The sequence below is a fragment of the Cricetulus griseus genome, chromosome 2 (assembly GCF_003668045.3).
Source record: "Cricetulus griseus strain 17A/GY chromosome 2, alternate assembly CriGri-PICRH-1.0, whole genome shotgun sequence".
Lineage (NCBI taxonomy): Eukaryota > Metazoa > Chordata > Mammalia > Rodentia > Cricetidae > Cricetulus > Cricetulus griseus.
The window spans coordinates 101,847,397-101,865,935 of record NC_048595.1 but is presented as its reverse complement, the minus strand read 5'-3'; the positions used below and the strand labels follow the sequence as shown (position 1 = coordinate 101,865,935).

At 40.9% G+C, this 18,539-nt stretch overlaps 1 protein-coding gene across 1 annotated transcript; it reads right to left on the bottom strand.

The window, feature by feature from the left end:
* Positions 1 to 458: 458 nt before the first annotated feature.
* Positions 459 to 15,107, bottom strand: Smu1 (SMU1 DNA replication regulator and spliceosomal factor). Its single transcript, NM_001244852.1, has 12 exons — positions 15,082 to 15,107; positions 13,358 to 13,568; positions 11,405 to 11,557; positions 9,912 to 10,022; positions 8,980 to 9,108; positions 6,723 to 6,842; positions 5,409 to 5,525; positions 4,303 to 4,430; positions 3,471 to 3,597; positions 2,654 to 2,821; positions 1,213 to 1,365; positions 459 to 557 (listed from the first exon to the last, which is right to left on the bottom strand). Exons 1-12 carry the CDS (start codon positions 15,105 to 15,107, stop codon positions 459 to 461), a joined length of 1,542 nt encoding a protein of 513 aa, NP_001231781.1.
* Between the last annotated feature and the right edge of the window lie 3,432 nt (positions 15,108 to 18,539).

Here is an 18,539-nt window from a genome sequence, read left to right as displayed (position 1 = left end):
ATGGCATAAAGACATATTTACACATTTTATGCTAGGACATGGGTTTTAATTAGCATTTGAAATAAGTTTTTCCTTTAGAAATAACAAGTCTTTTGGCAGAAGATTAGTGAAAACATTAAATGACTGCCCCAGTTAGAAGATAACTAATGTCTTTAAAAGGAAGCCGGGTGGTGGTGATTGCGCACACCTTTAGTCCCAACATTTGAGAGGCAGGCAGATGGATCTCTGAGTTCAAGGCTACCCTGCTCTACAGAGAGTTCCGAGACAGCCAGGATTACAGAGAAACCCTGTCTCTTCAAAAAAAAAAAAAAAAAAAAAAAAAAGCTTTATCTATGGTTTAAACAATGTACTCATTCAGACAGTATCTTTGATAACAAAGGCAGACATGAAAAAGCAAAAGCAATACATGAACACTCCTTTTTAAGTACATGCTCCCTGGCTGCACTGTAAATGATGACTTATGGTTTCCAGAGCTTCAAGAGTCCATCTTCACTGTAGGTGGCAATCAGGTTCTGATGGGGGTGGTGTGCAATTCCAATCACATCCTTCTCATGGACCTAGAACATGGAAAACACAGGGTACACAGGTCTTATTTCTAAAACCACTCTCAAGAGGTCTCTACTAGAGTTGACTGGTAAGACATAATTAGATAGCTTTTATCTTATTAAACCACTAAAATTTGGAGACCATTATTACAGCAATGGGCATTAATTACTTCTCATAAGCCGGGGGATGGCACATGACTTTAATCCCTGCACTCAGGAGGACCTCAGAGGCAGGTGGATCTCTGAGTTCTGGGACAGCGGGACTACACAGAGAGACCAGTCTTGGGGGAAAAAAGAAAAATTACTCATAATATCTTCATTTTAGTTAAAATCTTAATAGCCTAAAACTGAAAGTGTCAAAAGCAATCAAAATTGGAAGGATAATATGCAAATATGCAAGTAGTTAACCTTCAAAAGGAATGGAGAAAGCCTGTCTCTCCAACCCCTCTGCCCCAGAAATTCTGGCCTAGCTAGCTAGCTGTCCCTTCCCTGAGGCCAAACTGTACTACATACAGCTGATTTCTAATAGATAACACATTTATTTATTGTAAATGCCTCCACTGCATGTTTCCTAAAGAGGTTCACACTGATGGCAGCCTGCCTGAAGAAGGCTCTACTTCAGAGTATGTGCATTTTCACCATTGCCTATGTGGTCTTGACTACTCACCGTCAGTGTTCTCTCCAGCTTGCCAGTGACTGTGCTGAAGCAGTAGAGCACAAAGTCCTCCCCAACACAGTAGATCCACTCACCACGAGGGGAGAGCGCACAGCAAACAAAGTCACCACCTTCTCTTTTACCAGAACTGAAGCTTCTGACAATCTAGACACCACAAAAAAACAAAAGCAAACACCAGGTTGGCAGCACGTCAACTTCAGGCAGCTAAACTACCACTGCCACTGACCTAACATTCAATAAGGGCTCTCTGTCTGAGACAGGATCTCCTGTAACCAGGCTGCTTTCAAGCTTGCTAAGCAGCCAAGGCTGACTTTGAATTCCTGATGCTTCTGTCTCTAACCTCCCAAGTGCTAGGATTAAAGGCATATGTCACACACCCAGAAAACAAAATTTTTTAAACACATTTTACACTGTTATTTTGTACTTTGGTGACTATCGTCAGTTCCATTCATCCTATATTAAATCTTCCTTCCTGAAAATATTCAATGGATAAGCTAACTAAAGTAGCAGAGAGAAATTTTGAATTTTACACCCAAATCATCAACCCCGTCCTTCAGTTAGTTTATTAGTCATGTTCAAATGAGGCAAATTCATTACCTCACATTTCCTAAATCAATATACCTCTAGTTTTCAGTGCTACCTGGACTTAAGTTCGACAGTCCTTTTTTGTTTTTTTTTGTTTTGTTTTGTTTTTCAAGACAGGGTTTCTCTGTGTAGCTTTGGAGCCTGTTCTGGCACTCACTCTGGAGACCAGGCTGGCCTTGAACTCACAGAGATCCGCCTGCCTCTGCCTACCGAGTGCTGGGATTAAAGGTGTGTGTGTGCCACCAACGCCCGGCATCAGTCCACTCTTAACAGATGCAATGTGTATCCTCCACCCAGGATTGAAAACTAGATTTTGCTTTATGATATACAACATTAAACTCATCTTAGGAGTGCTCACCTGCAGTCCCAGCACTTGGGAGACTGGGGAAGGAAGATTCAGAATTCAAGGCCAGGCTAGGCTTAAAGTGAGATATTGCTGCTTTCTTCCTATTAGTATCCCATCCCATATTAGCTTTTGTGGTAGATGTTACAAGAGAGTAATCCACACCACTCTGGACCTCCCTAAAAGGGAATGCTGCTATCTGAAAATCTTCAGGTTAGTCTAAAGGGGGCTAAAAGCAGAGCTGGGCATTGCGGTGTACACCTACAATCCCAGCACTTGGGAGTCTGACAGGAGGATCATTGAGTTTGAGGGTAACCCAGGCTACATAACAAGACCCTGTCTCAAAAAAAACCAAGGATTAGATGAAGGATGAGAAAGCATCATACATACACTGGAGAAAGGATGTATGTGTGTGTGTCTATAAACACACACAGTGTATACAGCTTAGACCCTGTCAACCCTTGTTTGGTCCATACAAGCCAGAAGCGCCTTCCCAGTACTCACCTGCCCCTGCATGTTCATGATGACCACTGTGTTTGATCGGTTGCACACAACAAAGTGCTCTGGGTTTTTAGGAAGCAGAATCACGCTATTGACAGTAATATCTGTCCCTGCAGTACTGCCTAAGGATTTAAAGGTATTTGAACATTCTGTGGTCTTCATATTCCAGATCTGCCACACAAAAATGTAAAGCATAGCATTAGACTTTAAGAAAATCAAATAACCAATACTGCCATGTGTATAGTAGCCACTCTTCATTATTAACTGACAAAATAGAGTGGAGCGTTCAAGGTCAGCTTGGGTTACTATATTAGAGCAAGATCCTGTCTCAAACCAAACAAAATACCAGGCACGATGGTACATACCTATAATTTCAACCACCAGGAGGCTGAGAGAAAAGGACCCTAGTCTGAGAGACAGTATAATAATCTAAGATAGCCTGGGAAAGAAGGGAGGGAAATTACCCAGGGACCAAGGACATGGCTCAGGGTCACTACATTTAGAAGAACTCTTTCTACACAAGACAAAGCTTGGGTTGTATGAGTTTGAGGTTATATGAATGGGTCATATAGACCAACAAACAGGGAACACACACAGCATACTTTTGTCTCTGACTTACAAGCTGTATGTACCATCACCATCCTGACCAATGCTGCCGCCTTTTTTTTTTTTTTTTTATTAATTCAAGTTAGGGAACAGGCTTGTTTCACATGTAAGTCCCTTCTCTCTCTCTCCCTCCCTTCACCCCCATCCAATGCTGCCTTCTTAAACAGCAGCAGTGAAACAGATATCCCAGAATGAGTCAGTGGTGACACTTTACCTTCACAGTGCCATCAGAAGATGCACTGATAATGTAATGTCCATCTTGTGTAAATGTTGCCTCGTTAACAAAGGAGGAATGACCTCGAAATTCCTTCAGTGTTTTTCCAGATTTTAAACCATGAATTCTATCAAATAAAATGAAAAAATAATATTCAATGTTATTTTGGAAGCAAATCATTGAATGCATTTTAAATGAATTACAAAAGTATTACAATATTAAATGAAATATACACAGTATAATTTCCATTATGTCAAATAATGAAACAGAATAAATACAAACTACACAGCAAGAGACTGCAAGAAATAACAGTAGCCACAGGGTTCCGCCCAGACTAGTAAATAAGAGATTAACTAAGGGATCTCAGCTAGGTCCCAGAACTCTGTAAAAAAGGTCCTCTAAAGTCATTATGACACAGGGAGCTCCATAGACCACATTTTTTGTTTTGTAAGACAAGAGTTTTATTAGGGAGTGCAAGCTGGTCTAGAATTCACGGCATCTGTCTCTGCCTTCCAAGGACTGTGAGTCCAAATTTCCACCTCCACACCCAGCTTCATTGAGAAACATGAAACACTGTTATTTCACCCTTCCAAATCTCTTCTAGATAAAGAGTCGATGCATAGAACAGTGCTGTGCCACCTGCTGGGAAAATGAGGCCTCACATACCCTTGTCCTCCCTATCATCCCCATCCTGGAAACATCATAAAGAGTCACTAGCAACCTCTCCTCTGGGGCCTTATTTTTATATTTTTGGTTGTGAGCCTAGCCTTTAACAGCTGGAGATGGCTTATTTCATCAAATCATCATGAGGACAGTTGGGAATTCCTATTACCTTATTGTTTGATCAAAAGATGCACTAAGGATCTGACTGCTATCCTTAGAAAAGCTTAGACAGGTGACACCTTTACTATGTGCCCTTTCAAATCTTCTTAAACACTGTCCACTCTGAATCTTCCACACCTGTATTAAGAAAATAAAAATGGGAATAAGGTGTTGGCAGGCACAGTCCACAACACAGTACTAATACCAAGACAACACCAAAGATACATGCTAACAGTTCAGTCTGGCATGTCTACTGCAGTAGTACTGATATGGAATCCTTTGAAACTTAAAACTCTTCTCATAAGCTATTAAAACAAAGATTCAAGACTCAGTGGTGAACTGAAGAGATGGCTTAGTAGTTAAGAGCACTTGTTCCTTTTTGTAGAAGACCCAGGCTCAATTCCCAAAACCCACATGGCAGCTCAAAACTCCCTGTTAGCTCAGTCCCAGGGAAACCTGATACCCTCTTCTGACCTTCTCAGCCAGCAGGCACACAAGTGGCACACACACATACAGGCAAAACACTCAAACATGTAAGATAAACAAATCTTAAAAAGAAACTAAGATAAATAAATCTTTAAAACAAAACACAACACAGTGGTTAAAAAAAAAAAAAAAAGAGTGTTTGTCTAGGCCCTGAGTTCAATCCCCAAGACCAAAAAAAAAAAAAAAAAAAAAGGGTATCCAAGTCTAAGCAGTGACTATTTCCATAACCATAAACATAAACAATGGGCTGTATACCATCACCTTTAAATATATATTTTTTAAAGTGTATATATGAGAATAGATAGATGGGAAGGAAGAGGGAGGGAGGAAGGGGAGGAACAGATAACCTATAATACATACAGTAAGCTTCAACCAAAACAGACATGAACAGATTTGAACTGATCTGCCAGATCTGTAATTTACCAGCTATGTGACCTTAAACATATAAAAAAAACTATAAACATGTTAATAATTCCAGACAGAATCATTAGTAAAATTGAAAAAGAAAAAGGAATTAGCATCAAATTGATGCTCAATATATAGGAGTTACTTTGAGAGTAAATATCATGGGTATACCATTAAAAAATTTGAAAATGTCTAAATGCAAGCATTCTTTACACTGATCCATACCTTAATCTTTCCATCTTGGGCCCCAGTGGCTAACATTTCAGTATCTCTGCTGAAACACATGCAGAGGACAGCATCATCCATCATCATGAAGTTATCCTGGGCCTGGTACTTTAGATCCTAAAGTAAGTAATGATTAACAATTATTAAAATAACACAAAACCAAACCACTGTCCCAGTGGCCCCACCCAGAGCCCTAGAAATTGACTAAAAGGAGACATTCTAGGGCCCTGAACTCTAGTTCTCCTATTTGCACAGCAAATACTTTAACCACTGATCCATTTCCCTAGCCCCTGATTAAAAAAAAAAAAAGGAAAATGAACAAAGCTGGAAGATACTGTCTTACAAGTATAAGTATGAGGACTTAAATTCAATCCCCAAAGCACATATGTTGAAAAATAATAATAATAATAATAATAATAATAATAATAATAATAATAATAATAATATAAGTGTGGTATACATTTGTAATCCCAGAGGGAGGAAACCAGAGCTAAGTCTGGACCTCTCTGACCATCCAAGTTAGCCTAATTGAGGAATTTCACTCCAGGAAGAAATCCTACATCAAAGAACAAGGTGGATAACACCTGACTAACAACACCCAAGGTTTCCTCTGGTCACCACACAAACACATGCATACGTACATGTGTATCTGCACAGATTCACATGTGCATATGTGCATGGGGAGTGTGGTCACAGACTTCACAGAACAGAAAATTTTTATGGTTATTTACATATAAATTTCACTCATATAAAAAATACAATTAGTATTACAATTAGGTGAGACTGGCAACAATCTAAAGGGATTCATTACATAGATCATGATTCATTAAATGCAATGTACTGTAATTCAGCAATTATCTCAAAAACACTACAAAAATCAAGGTGCATAATAAAGTACATGGTATGTATGCTGCCACCTGTGTAAGAACACATAAGTAATTGCTAGCACACTCAGAACATTCCTGGAAAGCTAAGAAATGGGTAACCCTGGCTCAACCAAGGAAGAGATCTGAATGGCTCAAGGACGGAGACTAAGACCTCATGACACCTTCTGAATATATTAGACAGACATGTTTCTCACTCAAAATAACATTGTAAAAAAGTGTTTATTTTTTATAAAAATCCATGAAAAGCATAGATAATAAAGGTTTTCCCTCATTTAATAAAAATTTAATAATTTAAATGAGCTTTTAAACTATAAAAATGTATCTTTCATAAAGATCCTTCCTCAATCATCTAACTCGGAAATAAGACATAATTAACCAAAAATTAGCAATTCTTCCTTAATAAGTTAAGGCATTTGAAATATTTTACCTTCCTGATTTTTCCTGTAGTGAAGTTCCACACTTCAATAAATCCATCAACAGATCCGGTGACCAGATACTGACCATCTGGAGAAAACCTAGCACATTCCACATGGGATTTCTGACCAAACTGTTGCAAGTGAAACAAAGAACACATAAATTGTTACCTAATGGCCTTTATGCAATTCCCATTTTAGCCTTTTGAGAAACCCTGCCCTTGCATATAATCACAGATGGCCAATACTGTGGAGTATTGGAAGGCATTTCTATACCTGGACCCTGATGGCTGTTTTTTCTAACCAATTTTATATCAAAATGTTGCCCTTTTTAATGAAATTATTTGGGGAAAAAAAAAAAAGGACAAGGTTGGAGAAACCCAAAGGAACAGGTGGCCTGAACAAGAGAGAGCACATCGACCCCAGATGCTGTCTGGGAGGCCAGTTCATGACTGATCCAGACCCCTGAACATGGATGTCAATAAGGAGGCCTCTGCACTCCAGGGAGCCTCTGGTGGTGGATTAGTATTTTTCCCTGGTGCAAGAAGGGACTTTGAGAGCCCATCCCACGTGAAGGGTTACACTCTGGCCCTGGACACATGGGGAAGGGCCCAGGACCAGCACAGGAAGATTTGGTGGACTTTGCAGAGCCCCCATTGAGGGCCCTACCCTGCCTGGGGAGTGGTGGGTGGATGGGGTGGGGGTAGGGGAGGAGGGATGGGGGTGAGGGGAGGGAGAGGGAGAAGGGACTTACATGTGAAACAAGCTTGTTCCCTAACTAGAACTAATAAATAAATTAAAATAAATAAATAAATGTTGTTTTAGTCACAAAAAAAAAAAAAAAAAGGACAAAGTTTTGTCCTTTCAAAGATGATTTCACTAGGTGGCCTAAGCTAGCAAAGAACTCAATGTAGCCCACACTGTCCTCACAGTTGAGACCTTCCTACTTCAGTAACCCAGTGCTGGAATTACAAGCATACATCACCACATATAGCTGGGAAAAAATTGTTTTGGTTTGGTTTTGGTTTATCAAGACAGTGTTTCTCTGTGTAGCCATGGCTGTTCTAGAACTCACTGTGTAGACCAAGAGGGCCTCAAACTCAGAGAGCCACCTGCTTCTGCCTCCCACCTGCTGGGATTAAAGGTGTGCACCACCACCCTGCTTTCTAGCTCTCTTTTCAATGCAAATAAAGAAAAATGCAAAATATTCATTCCAGAAAAATTCTAGCCCAGGGGCACCAATAGAATGATTTCTAACTGAATGAAGTCTTCCACCAAGATAAATAAAGGTATGACTCAAAAAATATTATCACATGTAAGTTAAAACACACAGTGCAGAAAAGACAAATGCAAAATACTGAACCAAAGTCTGAGTTAAGGAATATGCAACATCTGTGTGTGTGCATATTTGCAGTATAGTATATGCAAGTATGCACGTGTTCATGCAAGCACACTCACCCATGCATGCTCATGCGGAGGTTAGAGATCAAGGTTTCATATTCTACCTCTCTCTACCTTAGTCTTCAAGACAGTCTCTGACTAGACCTGAAGCTCCCCATACTCTGCTACAATGGCTTGCTAGAAAGCCCCCAATATCTGCCCCTCTCTGCCCCAGCACTGGGCTTACACATGCATGCTATCATGCTCAATTTTATGTGGGTTCTGGGAACCCAAGTTCGGGTCCTCATCTTTGCACAGCAAGCATTTTATCCACTGAGCTATCTCCTTAACCCCATAAATATGCAGCATTTTAAAATCCATTAATTCAATCAGAGCACAAAGTTACAGAGAAGCTAATGTACTATAAACATACCTCTTAATTCTGGGAACTGAACTATTTGGTTGTGCCTTTTCCTAAAATAGTCTGCAAATATAACCAAGGTCTGGGGATGTAACTCAGTGGTCTGCTGAGGTTTTAGGTCTAATCATTACAAGTCAACTTTACAATCCATGACTGGCCCTTTGCCTGACATGCAGCAGATGTTTAACAGGACATGTATACATAAAGTTCATATAGTCCCAGATTTAACCAAAGAGCAAACCATTTTTCCAAATATTAAGATTATGGGCTGGTTTTCAAATATGGATCTACTCATGTACACAACTGATGTGTGCCACTGCCAGGCTACAGCCGTACCCCCGTGGACAACAAGAGAATCCTGAGCACTGCCAGAGTTCTCTTCCCTGGCACCCAGCTCCTGCCAACAGGACCTGACTCTGCACATGATGAACACTCAGCTAATCACAGCTGGTAAAATTGCAAGCCCTTACCTTAATATGCCTGCTCAGTTGCGTGGGAAACTTTTCTTCCTCCACATCTTTGACAGCTGCTTTGCCTCGAAACAAATCTATGGTCATACCAGGAGGAAGCAATCCCTGGTGCTGCTGCCACTTCAACGCCTGTGAAAAAAGAAAGCAAAGCAATCTGCAAAATAGCACTGAAGAGCCAGTAACTGCTGCTCAGGCAAAACCATGCCTGAAAGAATGAGTTCCAGAGGAAACTACACTTTCCAGTCACACAAACTATGGTTCAGTGTGTCCAAGAGCATAGACTTTTCATGGAAGACTTCGAAAGGCAAAAACTATTTCACATCTATTTTCCTTTATTATAAACAAAAATTTGGAAAGCAGGAATTTCCAAGAGTTCTAAGACTCAAAACCAGCCATTAACAACATTTTACAATAATCACTTCTAGTCATTTTCATCTCATGCGATGTGTTTAATTGCTCTATTAGTAATTGTACTATATTTCTGGTTTTCATCTCATATCACATCACACTATGACATACCATATACATGCATGTTCGTATGAGGAATTGCAAAGCTATCTTTTTTTTTTTCAAGACAGAGTTTCTCTGCGTAGCTTTGGAGCCTGTCCTGGACCTCTCTCTGGCCTCGAACTCACAGACACGACCACAGAGCTGGTAAGACTATGAAGCCTGAACATTCAATCCAAGTTTCCTAGCAGCACATTCCAACATAAATTCTAAATGATGCTACAGCTTACATGTCCTGAATGGCTAGTCTACATTGCTGCTCCAGAAAAAGCAGAAAGGTAGCTCTGCACAGCTGCTGAGCAATCAGCCTTGGAGGCAGGCTCTATTCCCAGGCTGTGTAATTTCCTTAGTTCAGAAATATGCCTTATATACAGGAAACAGTACCAGGAGTTCAGGTAATTTCAGTTCTATAGGAATTCACTTACCTGTCCCAGCAATGCCATGAGACGAGATGGAGGCACCACACTGACTTCCCCAGCTAATGCCTGGGCAATTGCTGCTCTCCTTTTCTCTTTGCTACTTCCATCGGGATATGCCTAGGGAAAACAAACAAAAAAGAGGTGGCATCATTTCCAAGGAGAAGCAAGGCATGAAGGTATATATTTAAAGCTTCAGCAGCTAAGAGCATGTACTTCCAGAAAACCAGGCTGATTCCCAGTACCCACACTGGACAGCTCACAACTGCCTGTAATTCCAGCTTCAGGGGGATATTCTGTCAGAACCTGCTCCAAAGAAAGTCAGTTGGGTTACCTGAGTAGAGGTGTAAGGACTGAGAAATGGCAGATAAAAGAAACAGAGACAGAAACACAGGATAGATCAATCCTGCCCAGTCCATGCCTTTCAGCACACCAGACAGCCCCAAATTTAATTTAGACCCTGCTTATATTCAGACTAGAGACAAAGAACAAAGAGCAGTAATAGTCAATTAACCAGCTCCCTGCACTGTCCTTGAATGAGGAGCAGCCAGGTTCACTATCTATCACATAAGTCCTGCTAGCAGCAAGCAGCTTCATACCGTCTCTGTGTGCCTTTTGGCTGGCATCAGAAGCTTGTTAGTTAGATAATTTGCTCTCTCCATGGACTTCATCAAAACTTTCTCACAGCTCTCAAGGAAACTGAAAAAAGCAAGCTTGACAATGTCTGTCTTGTAAGTCAGAACAGACTCTAGACAGAAACTGAGTCACATTGAATACTGTAGGCTCCCACAGTATTCAGTGTCTCTGGCTTGCTCAGGCTCCTGCAAACAAGCACACATGTACACAATACACATGTGTATACACACACACACACACACACACACACACACACACACACACACACACACACCACCTAAATAAAATTTTTTTCAAAAGCAAAGGAAATAAACATTCAAAGAGGAAAACATGAAAATAAAATATCCAGTTAAACAGGTGATGAATTAAAACAATTTAGTATTTTAAAATAACTTTCCAATTCTGCACACATTTCTGAAGTGTGGAAGAAAGCTGGTATCAGTCAATCTGAAGAGCCCAGGTAATCCACAAAGACAAAGGAGGGAGTCTAGTTCCTGAAGTATTTGGAGGGCCAAAGATTCATATTCTTCAGAAGTCTAACTTTCTATTACTGAGTTCCTTCCTTTTATTTTGACAGCCTTCAGTGAAAGTTCATGTGGGAAACTGTTAGTGTGAGTATATGTATAATCTCATCAGTGGATGAGATCACTGTGTGGGAAAAAGGTGTTTGGTACCAAGCATGATGAAATGAATTTGAATCCCATGGGAGAAGACAAGAATCAACTCCTGTTAAGTGGTCCTCTAACCTCCACACATGTACACCTGCCCAAACACATATACACAAACAAGAATTTTAAAATTTTGCACAATCACATTATTTAATTTTCACAATTATCAAAGATGTCTTTTCACTAACATATCCTTACCTCACGAGGATCAAAGTAGGACCTGGCCAAGAGGTTTTCCAGATGAATATAGCGCTCTGGTTGTGTTTGCTTCAACATAATCATGGGGTCTGTCTGTCTCAGAAGTGACCTAGCAGCACCCAATTCACGAAGTTCTATCAATTCCAAAACAACCTGGACAATGGAAAGAAAATACATTTCTTCAGCATATCCTCTTTATCAGTATTTTTCTTTCTTTTTTTCCACCCTCCCCCCCCCAGACAGGGTTTCTCTGTGTAGCCCTGGCTATCCTGGAACTCACTATGTAGACCAGGCTGTCCTAGAACTCAGAGACCCACCTGCCTCTTACCTCCTAAGTATTGGGATTAAAGGTATGTACTATCATGCCTAGTTTCTTATTAGTATTTTTTCAGTAAAATTTGATATAGATGTGGCCTGTCAAAAGTAATTTTCTATACTAGGAAACACCATTTTTCTTCTTCTCTAGCAATTTCAAGTGGATAACTAAGGTAGTTATAAATAGGCATCACAATAGCATAGTAGATAGTCCATCTGTCTCAGAAAACTATGAATAACCTCAATTCCACCTTTCTTTCCTCTTCCTTTTTTGTTTGCTTAGTTTATTTTGTTTTGAGACAGGGTCTCACTACTGTGTAGCCCTGGCTAGCCTGAAACTCATTATGTAGACCAGGCCACTCTTACCTCCCAAGATTAAAGGTTTGAAACATCACACCTGGCTTGTTTTTTAATGTGTTGTTTTATAATAATTTGCTGTTTGTCCTGGGGTCTTGTTTTACAGCTTACAAAACTCTTAGAATTCTACTAGTGACAAAGTCATCTGTTACTCCAGAGTCCTTTGAATAACACTCAAGTTTGTGCTAAAATGATGCCTTGGGACAAAGATTGGTTACCATAAAAACCATATTAATAGGTTAAGGTTTTTAAGCCAGCCCCACCTCTGGGACAAAGAACCAACGGGGAGGTGGAAGATGAAGACTGGAAATTGTGTTTTATTACATAACCCTGCTGAACAGTACAACAGAACCCTCTGGTTGGTCATTTGCCAGGTGGGAGGCACAACCCAATTCCACTGAAACAAAACCAAAGTTCTACATAGGGGTCTCTTAGACTTAGTTCTTTCTGTCTTGTCCTTTGGGTAGTTCTGAACTGTGTCCTTAATAATAAGACTGTAATCACATAAATACAGAGCTTTTCTAAGTTCTATGGATTATTCTAGTAAATTATCAAATTTGAGCATGTCACATGAGTCCCCAAATTTAGTCAGTTGACCAAAAACTTAAGTGACCTAAAGTCAGGCAGTGATGGGGCACACCTTCAATCCTAGTGCTCTGGAAGCAGAGGAGGTAGTTTGAGGCCAACCTATAAAACTAGTTCTAGGACAGCCAAAAAACAAAACAAAAAACAAAAAACAAAAAAAGAAAACAAAAAAAAAGAAAGAAGAAAAAAAGCTCAAATGGTCTAAAAATGCCATACTAAGCCCTTCCCCACTCCCCCTCACCCTGTCACAGCACACCCCAACACAGTACAGCTAGTATATAAAGTGAGGGAAATCTATGTCAAACTTAGCGATGTGTGCTAATTCCAGGTGGTCAGTGTCTTAGCTGAATCACATTATATTATATCACTAAATATCCTTGGCTGGCCTGGAACTCACTATGTAGACCACCTGGTCTCAAACCATTATGCTCAACTTGAGAATACTTATTTTATGACCACCTAAAAAGTTAATTCAGTTTCCTTGGGTTTCAGCCTCAAAACCATACCAAGAAATAATTTAAATTTGGTTAATACTTCCAAGAAGGAAGGAAAAAAAATACACTGTTGAGTCATGACAATGTATATTTTACAGTCACTTATATATTATCCCTTGAGCATTTGAAGGAAGGCTCACTGATACTTCCCAATTAAGGGACTAACTCACAAACATCAGGATAACAGACTTTTCATTCTTACCTGTTCATAGAGATCAATAAGGGTTTTGTCTGGCAATTTCAGAGACTGGATAGCCTGTAAAACAGTGTCCCAATGGCCACTATTAATATCAGCCACAAAACTTTCAATGCTGTCCACAGTATTAAGAGAGACAGTAGTCTCCTCCTGCAAGGTGGCCAATGCCCGATGTAAACTGTTCTCCTTCAAGTACTGCATGATAAGACGAATCACACTGAAAAGAAAGCAAGGAAACCATCATTTCAGAGATCTCCAGTCACCAGAGGCCAAATTAACCCTTTAACTCACCAACTTAGTCCTTTTACTGCCCACTTTCCACTTAATTGCGAAAGTCACAGAATCAAGGTTCCAAAGGACTTGGAAACTATAAATCAGAGAAGGGAAATCATTTGCCCAATGTCTCACACTCAGAAAGCAACTAGGTAGTCATTATAATTCTGATCACTGAATTTACTGGATATTTGTGTGAGAAACTTTAAACCTACAAGTCAATGGTATTTTTTAAAGCATCTGACCGGGTGGTAGGGATGTTCAACTTTAATCAAAATTTAAAAAAATTATGAGGCAGATAGATAAGATAGACAGACAGACATAGATACATAGATAGACAGACAGATAGATAGATAAAATCATCTACATTGCTATAGCAAATCTTGATCCATTTTTTAAAAAATTGACAAGCCAAATAAATAAAATCATTAAATAAGTAGCTTACATCGTTAAATAGATTAAATTATTAAATAAGTAGTCATCTACATTGATGCAGTAGATCTTGGTCCATTTAAAACAATGACCAGCCAAATAAAAAACAAATAAATAGTCATTAATTAGATTAAATCATTAAATAATTAAATTATTAAATAAAGAAGTAAATAGATTAAGCCATCTACATTGCTATAGAAAATCTTAGTCCATTTAAAAAAACAAGACAAATAAATAAAAATAGATAGATAGATAGACAGACAGATAGACAGATAGATAGATTCATCCAAATTGCTGTAGGAAATCTTGGTTCCTTTAAAAAAAAAAAAATGACAAGACCTTCCCACTCGACTCTTTAGTGCTACAATGATAGATGTGCACACTCCACACCCGATTTCCAGTCTTAAAAAATACACAGCGGGTCTCAATCTCGGCGGATTTAATAAACCTCCCTCTTCTGCAGATCTCAGGGCAGATCTATCTCCCTTGCACTCCGAACACAAACGTCTGCTAATTCACATTTTTGTTAGCAAGAAGAGGCAGCGGTGGAGTCCTCGAGAAGTCCACGAAAGACTCTGCAATCAGTAACTGCACTCCTGCCCGGCTCCTAGCCTTCCCCGTCTTCCTAAACATCATTCTTCTGACCCAAAACTCAAATTCTGTCTGTCCACGCCGACGTTCTCCATCTACAAGCTGCAAACCAAAACTCGGCGCCACACTGGGACTGAGCAAATAGAAGCAACCGAGCCTTTATGGACTAAGACGAAAGAAAAGCGGCCTGGGGGGCTGGTGGCACACGGACAGCATTGAGTGAGGGCAGAGGGAAGCACAGCAGTCAGGTCTGCCCGTGTTCCTCTGCAGCCCCACAAGCGGGCCGCGGGGCTCCGGGCTTCCCGCCCCAGGGCTGCTCTCCCGCGGGCACACAGAGGAGACAGGCCACCGAGGCCGCAGCCTCCTCGGACGTCCTCTCGAGCCCCCTCCACCCTACGCCACACCACACCGGGACAAGTCCCCGCAGTACTCACTCGGAAGACTCGATTTCGATCGACATAGCGGTATCGCTCCGGGTCCAGGCCCCTCGCAGTACAGACCGAGTCGCACAACACTTAGCGACACTTCCGGCGGCCGCCTCGCGTCACTGCCGCTCGACGAAGTTCTAAGGGCGATGAGGGAGGCGCAGAGGTTGCGCAGTGCGTGAGGGACGGGGCCTAGCGTGCTTGTCAAAAGTCTGTCTGGAGCTGGCGAGACCGCTCAGAAAGTCAAGGGGACTGCCGCCGATCCTGGCGAACTGAGTTCGATCCCGGGACCCACCAGGCAGAGGCGGAGAACCGGCTCGCTCGCGCTGGGAGTCCTTTTCCCTCGCTGAGCTGTGGCTGGGGTCTGACTGCACGCTAACGCAAGCACGGTGTCTCTTTTATAGGGGTTGGCTGTCCCCGCCCTCCTGTCCCACCCTGTCGCTGGGTTGGGCTAAAGGAGTGTGCCTCCGCCTCCCTAGTACAGCGATTAAAGGCGTGTACTCACTTGATTCCATTACCGTGGGAGTTCGAGGGCAATCTGATCTACTCTCAAAAACAAAACAAAAACATTTTATCTATTTATGAGTGTGTGCACTGTGCGTGTTTGTGTTTGTGTGTGTGTGTATGTACATGTAAAGGACAGAAGATAATTTTAGAGGAGTTCATTTTCTCCTTCCACTATGTGGATCCAAGTGATCAAACTTTGTTAGATTTTGTGGCAAGTGCCTTTACCTGCTGAGCCATCTCACTGGCCCTGTCATATTATTTTACTTCAGCTAGAATTACTTCTTTATTTTACCTATAAAAATAAATTTTCTATATAATTACTTAATACAAGGCTTTAGTGTCTTCCATAATTTTATTTTATTTTTATAATTCCAATTATAATGTTTATATTCAGGCTTATTTATTATTTATATAAATATAAGCAGCTCCTGCGTTCACTATGTCTTTAATAGTAATGAATGAGTGGTTTTCTTTTGTTTTGGTTTTTTGTTTGTTTGTTTTGGTCTTTTTTGTTATTTTGTCTTTTTTTTTTCTGCAGCAAAGGAACAAATGTCTTAAGGAAACTTGCCACTTCGCAGGACAATTAAAAAGCAGTAGGGGTTGGGGATTTAGCTCAGTGGTAGAGTACTTTCTAGTTTTCTGATATCAAGTATTTTATTTCTTAATTTGGGTTATTTATTTACTTATTTTTAGCTTTTATTTTAAGGTTTCTCTGTGTAACCCAAGCTATCCTGGAACTCATTCTGTAAACCAGGCTGTCCTGGAACTCAAAGATCCACTCCACCTCAGGAGTGCTGGGATTCAAGGCTTGTACCACTACCTGGTTTACCAAGGATTTTAAGATGGAAGTAAGTATCACTGTATCTTGGCTGGGTGTGGTAGCGCAGGCCTTTGATCCCAGCATGCTAAGGTTGGTGGATCTAAATGAGTCCAAGGTCTGACTTTCAGGCTAACTGGGGCTGTATAACGAGACCCAATCTTTAAAAAAAAAATCACTGTATTTCATAAAAATATTTGTAAATGTTTCCTATACATCATGTAGTGATATATTATTTATGATTTATTAAAGCTTGCCTGAGGATTCAAAAAGTCAAGTCAGCCACAAGCCATAGAAGCCAGGCACACACCTTTAATCCTAGGACTCAGGATTAAGAGGTAGAGAGATTTCTGTGAGTCCAAGGCCACCACATCTACACAAGATTGAATTAGCGTAAAAGAGAATTATAGCTCACACCCTTAATCCCAGAACTCATGCAAAGTATACAAGACTGGAGCAAGGACTCGGTGTCAGGCATTCATTCTCGAGCCATGCTGAAGAGAGGCAGCAGGATCAGCCCATTTAGCCTGAGCTTGAAGTGATACCTAATGACCCACTACTTTGCTCCCCTGATCTTCAGCTTGAATCCCAATATCTGTCTTTGGGTCCTTTTATTTTTCTTGATACAATATTAGGCATTATAATTTTCTCACTATCTGTGTATTATCTATGAGTTTTAGAATATTGAAAGGGATGTTACGAAATATTTGGAGCTTCTTGAATCAAACAGTACTGAGAACATACTGCAGAAATCCCTAGGAGAAATCGTTCCAATAGCCAGGTGTGGTGGAGCAGGCCTGTAACCCCAGCTACTCAGGAAATGAGGTTGGAAGATCACAAACTCAAAGCCTTCTCAGGCTGCAGCATTTAAGGGCAAATCAGTGAAAACCTGTCTAAAGAATAAAAGTGCAAATAGGGCAGGGGAGGTAGCTGAGAGCTAGGACTTGCCTGCATGTGAGAGGTCCTAGGTGTTGGTAAACTGTTTCTCGTGGGAAGATCAAAGAGAGACCCTCTGTGATGTAATCAAGCTTTGTAGCAGCATTGAGGAACAGCCTCTGTGGACTGAACCCCAAGCAGCCTTGTAGAAGTGATTTTATTGGCTGTTACACAAAAGTCATTTTCAGCAGGTCAGTTTTGAACACCAGAACTTTAGATCTGATCTAGGAGTTGTCTGAAGGAACTCATTACCTAAGTAGTTCTCAGTCACTAGAAGACTTCCTGGTTTTCCAGGAAATGTCTTGTCAATTAAGTCATGCAAAGGGCTCTGAAATTCTTACAGGAAAAAAAAAAAAAAAACAGCTTCATAAATCTCAGATAACAATCACTGATTGTTTCCAAAAGATGACTTCAAAGTCTAGGTGTGCCATCACTCTTTAGTAAATTCGGGTACAATGGCTCTTCTAAATTTCCCACTAGACCTGAGTTCAATTTTCATGAAGTAATTACATAATTACATTTACATTACAATTACATAAAAGAAGTAAATCCAAGTAAATAAGCATACTTTCTTTATTTCTTTTTTTTTTTTGTGAGATAGGGTTTCTCCATGGCTTTGGAGGCTGTCCTGGAACTAGCTCTTGTGGACCAGGCTAGGCTGGTCTTGAACTCACAGAGATTCACCTGCCTCTGCCTCCCGAGTGCTGGGATTAAAGGCATGCGCCACCACCACCTGATGCATACTTTCTTAATTTTTCATTCATTTAATCTTAGAAAGATCTTATAGAAAATAACACACACGCACACACACACACACACACACACACACACACACACATACACACGCACGCACACACGCGCGCGCGCGCGCACACACGCACACACAGGGGTGCTGGCCATCCGCAGGCCAGCCTGGTAGGCCCAGGCTGGAGGGAAGACTTCCACCGGCCTTGTGACACCGGGCAGGTGAATCCCATTATGTTGAGCAAATATGTGGTGGAGAAATGGGAAAGAAAGGGAAGTGGAATGGTTCGTGTGCTGGGGAAAGAAGCAGACGAAGAAATGAAGGCGATGAGGAGTGGGCTGATGTGGGAGGCCTGCTTGCCACGTGGGACCAGGGCTGCGGTTGGGGCCATCTCTGGATCGGTGACCCTATAGCAGCCAGGATCTGTGTTGATTTCCATTGCACCAAGGGCTATACTGATTC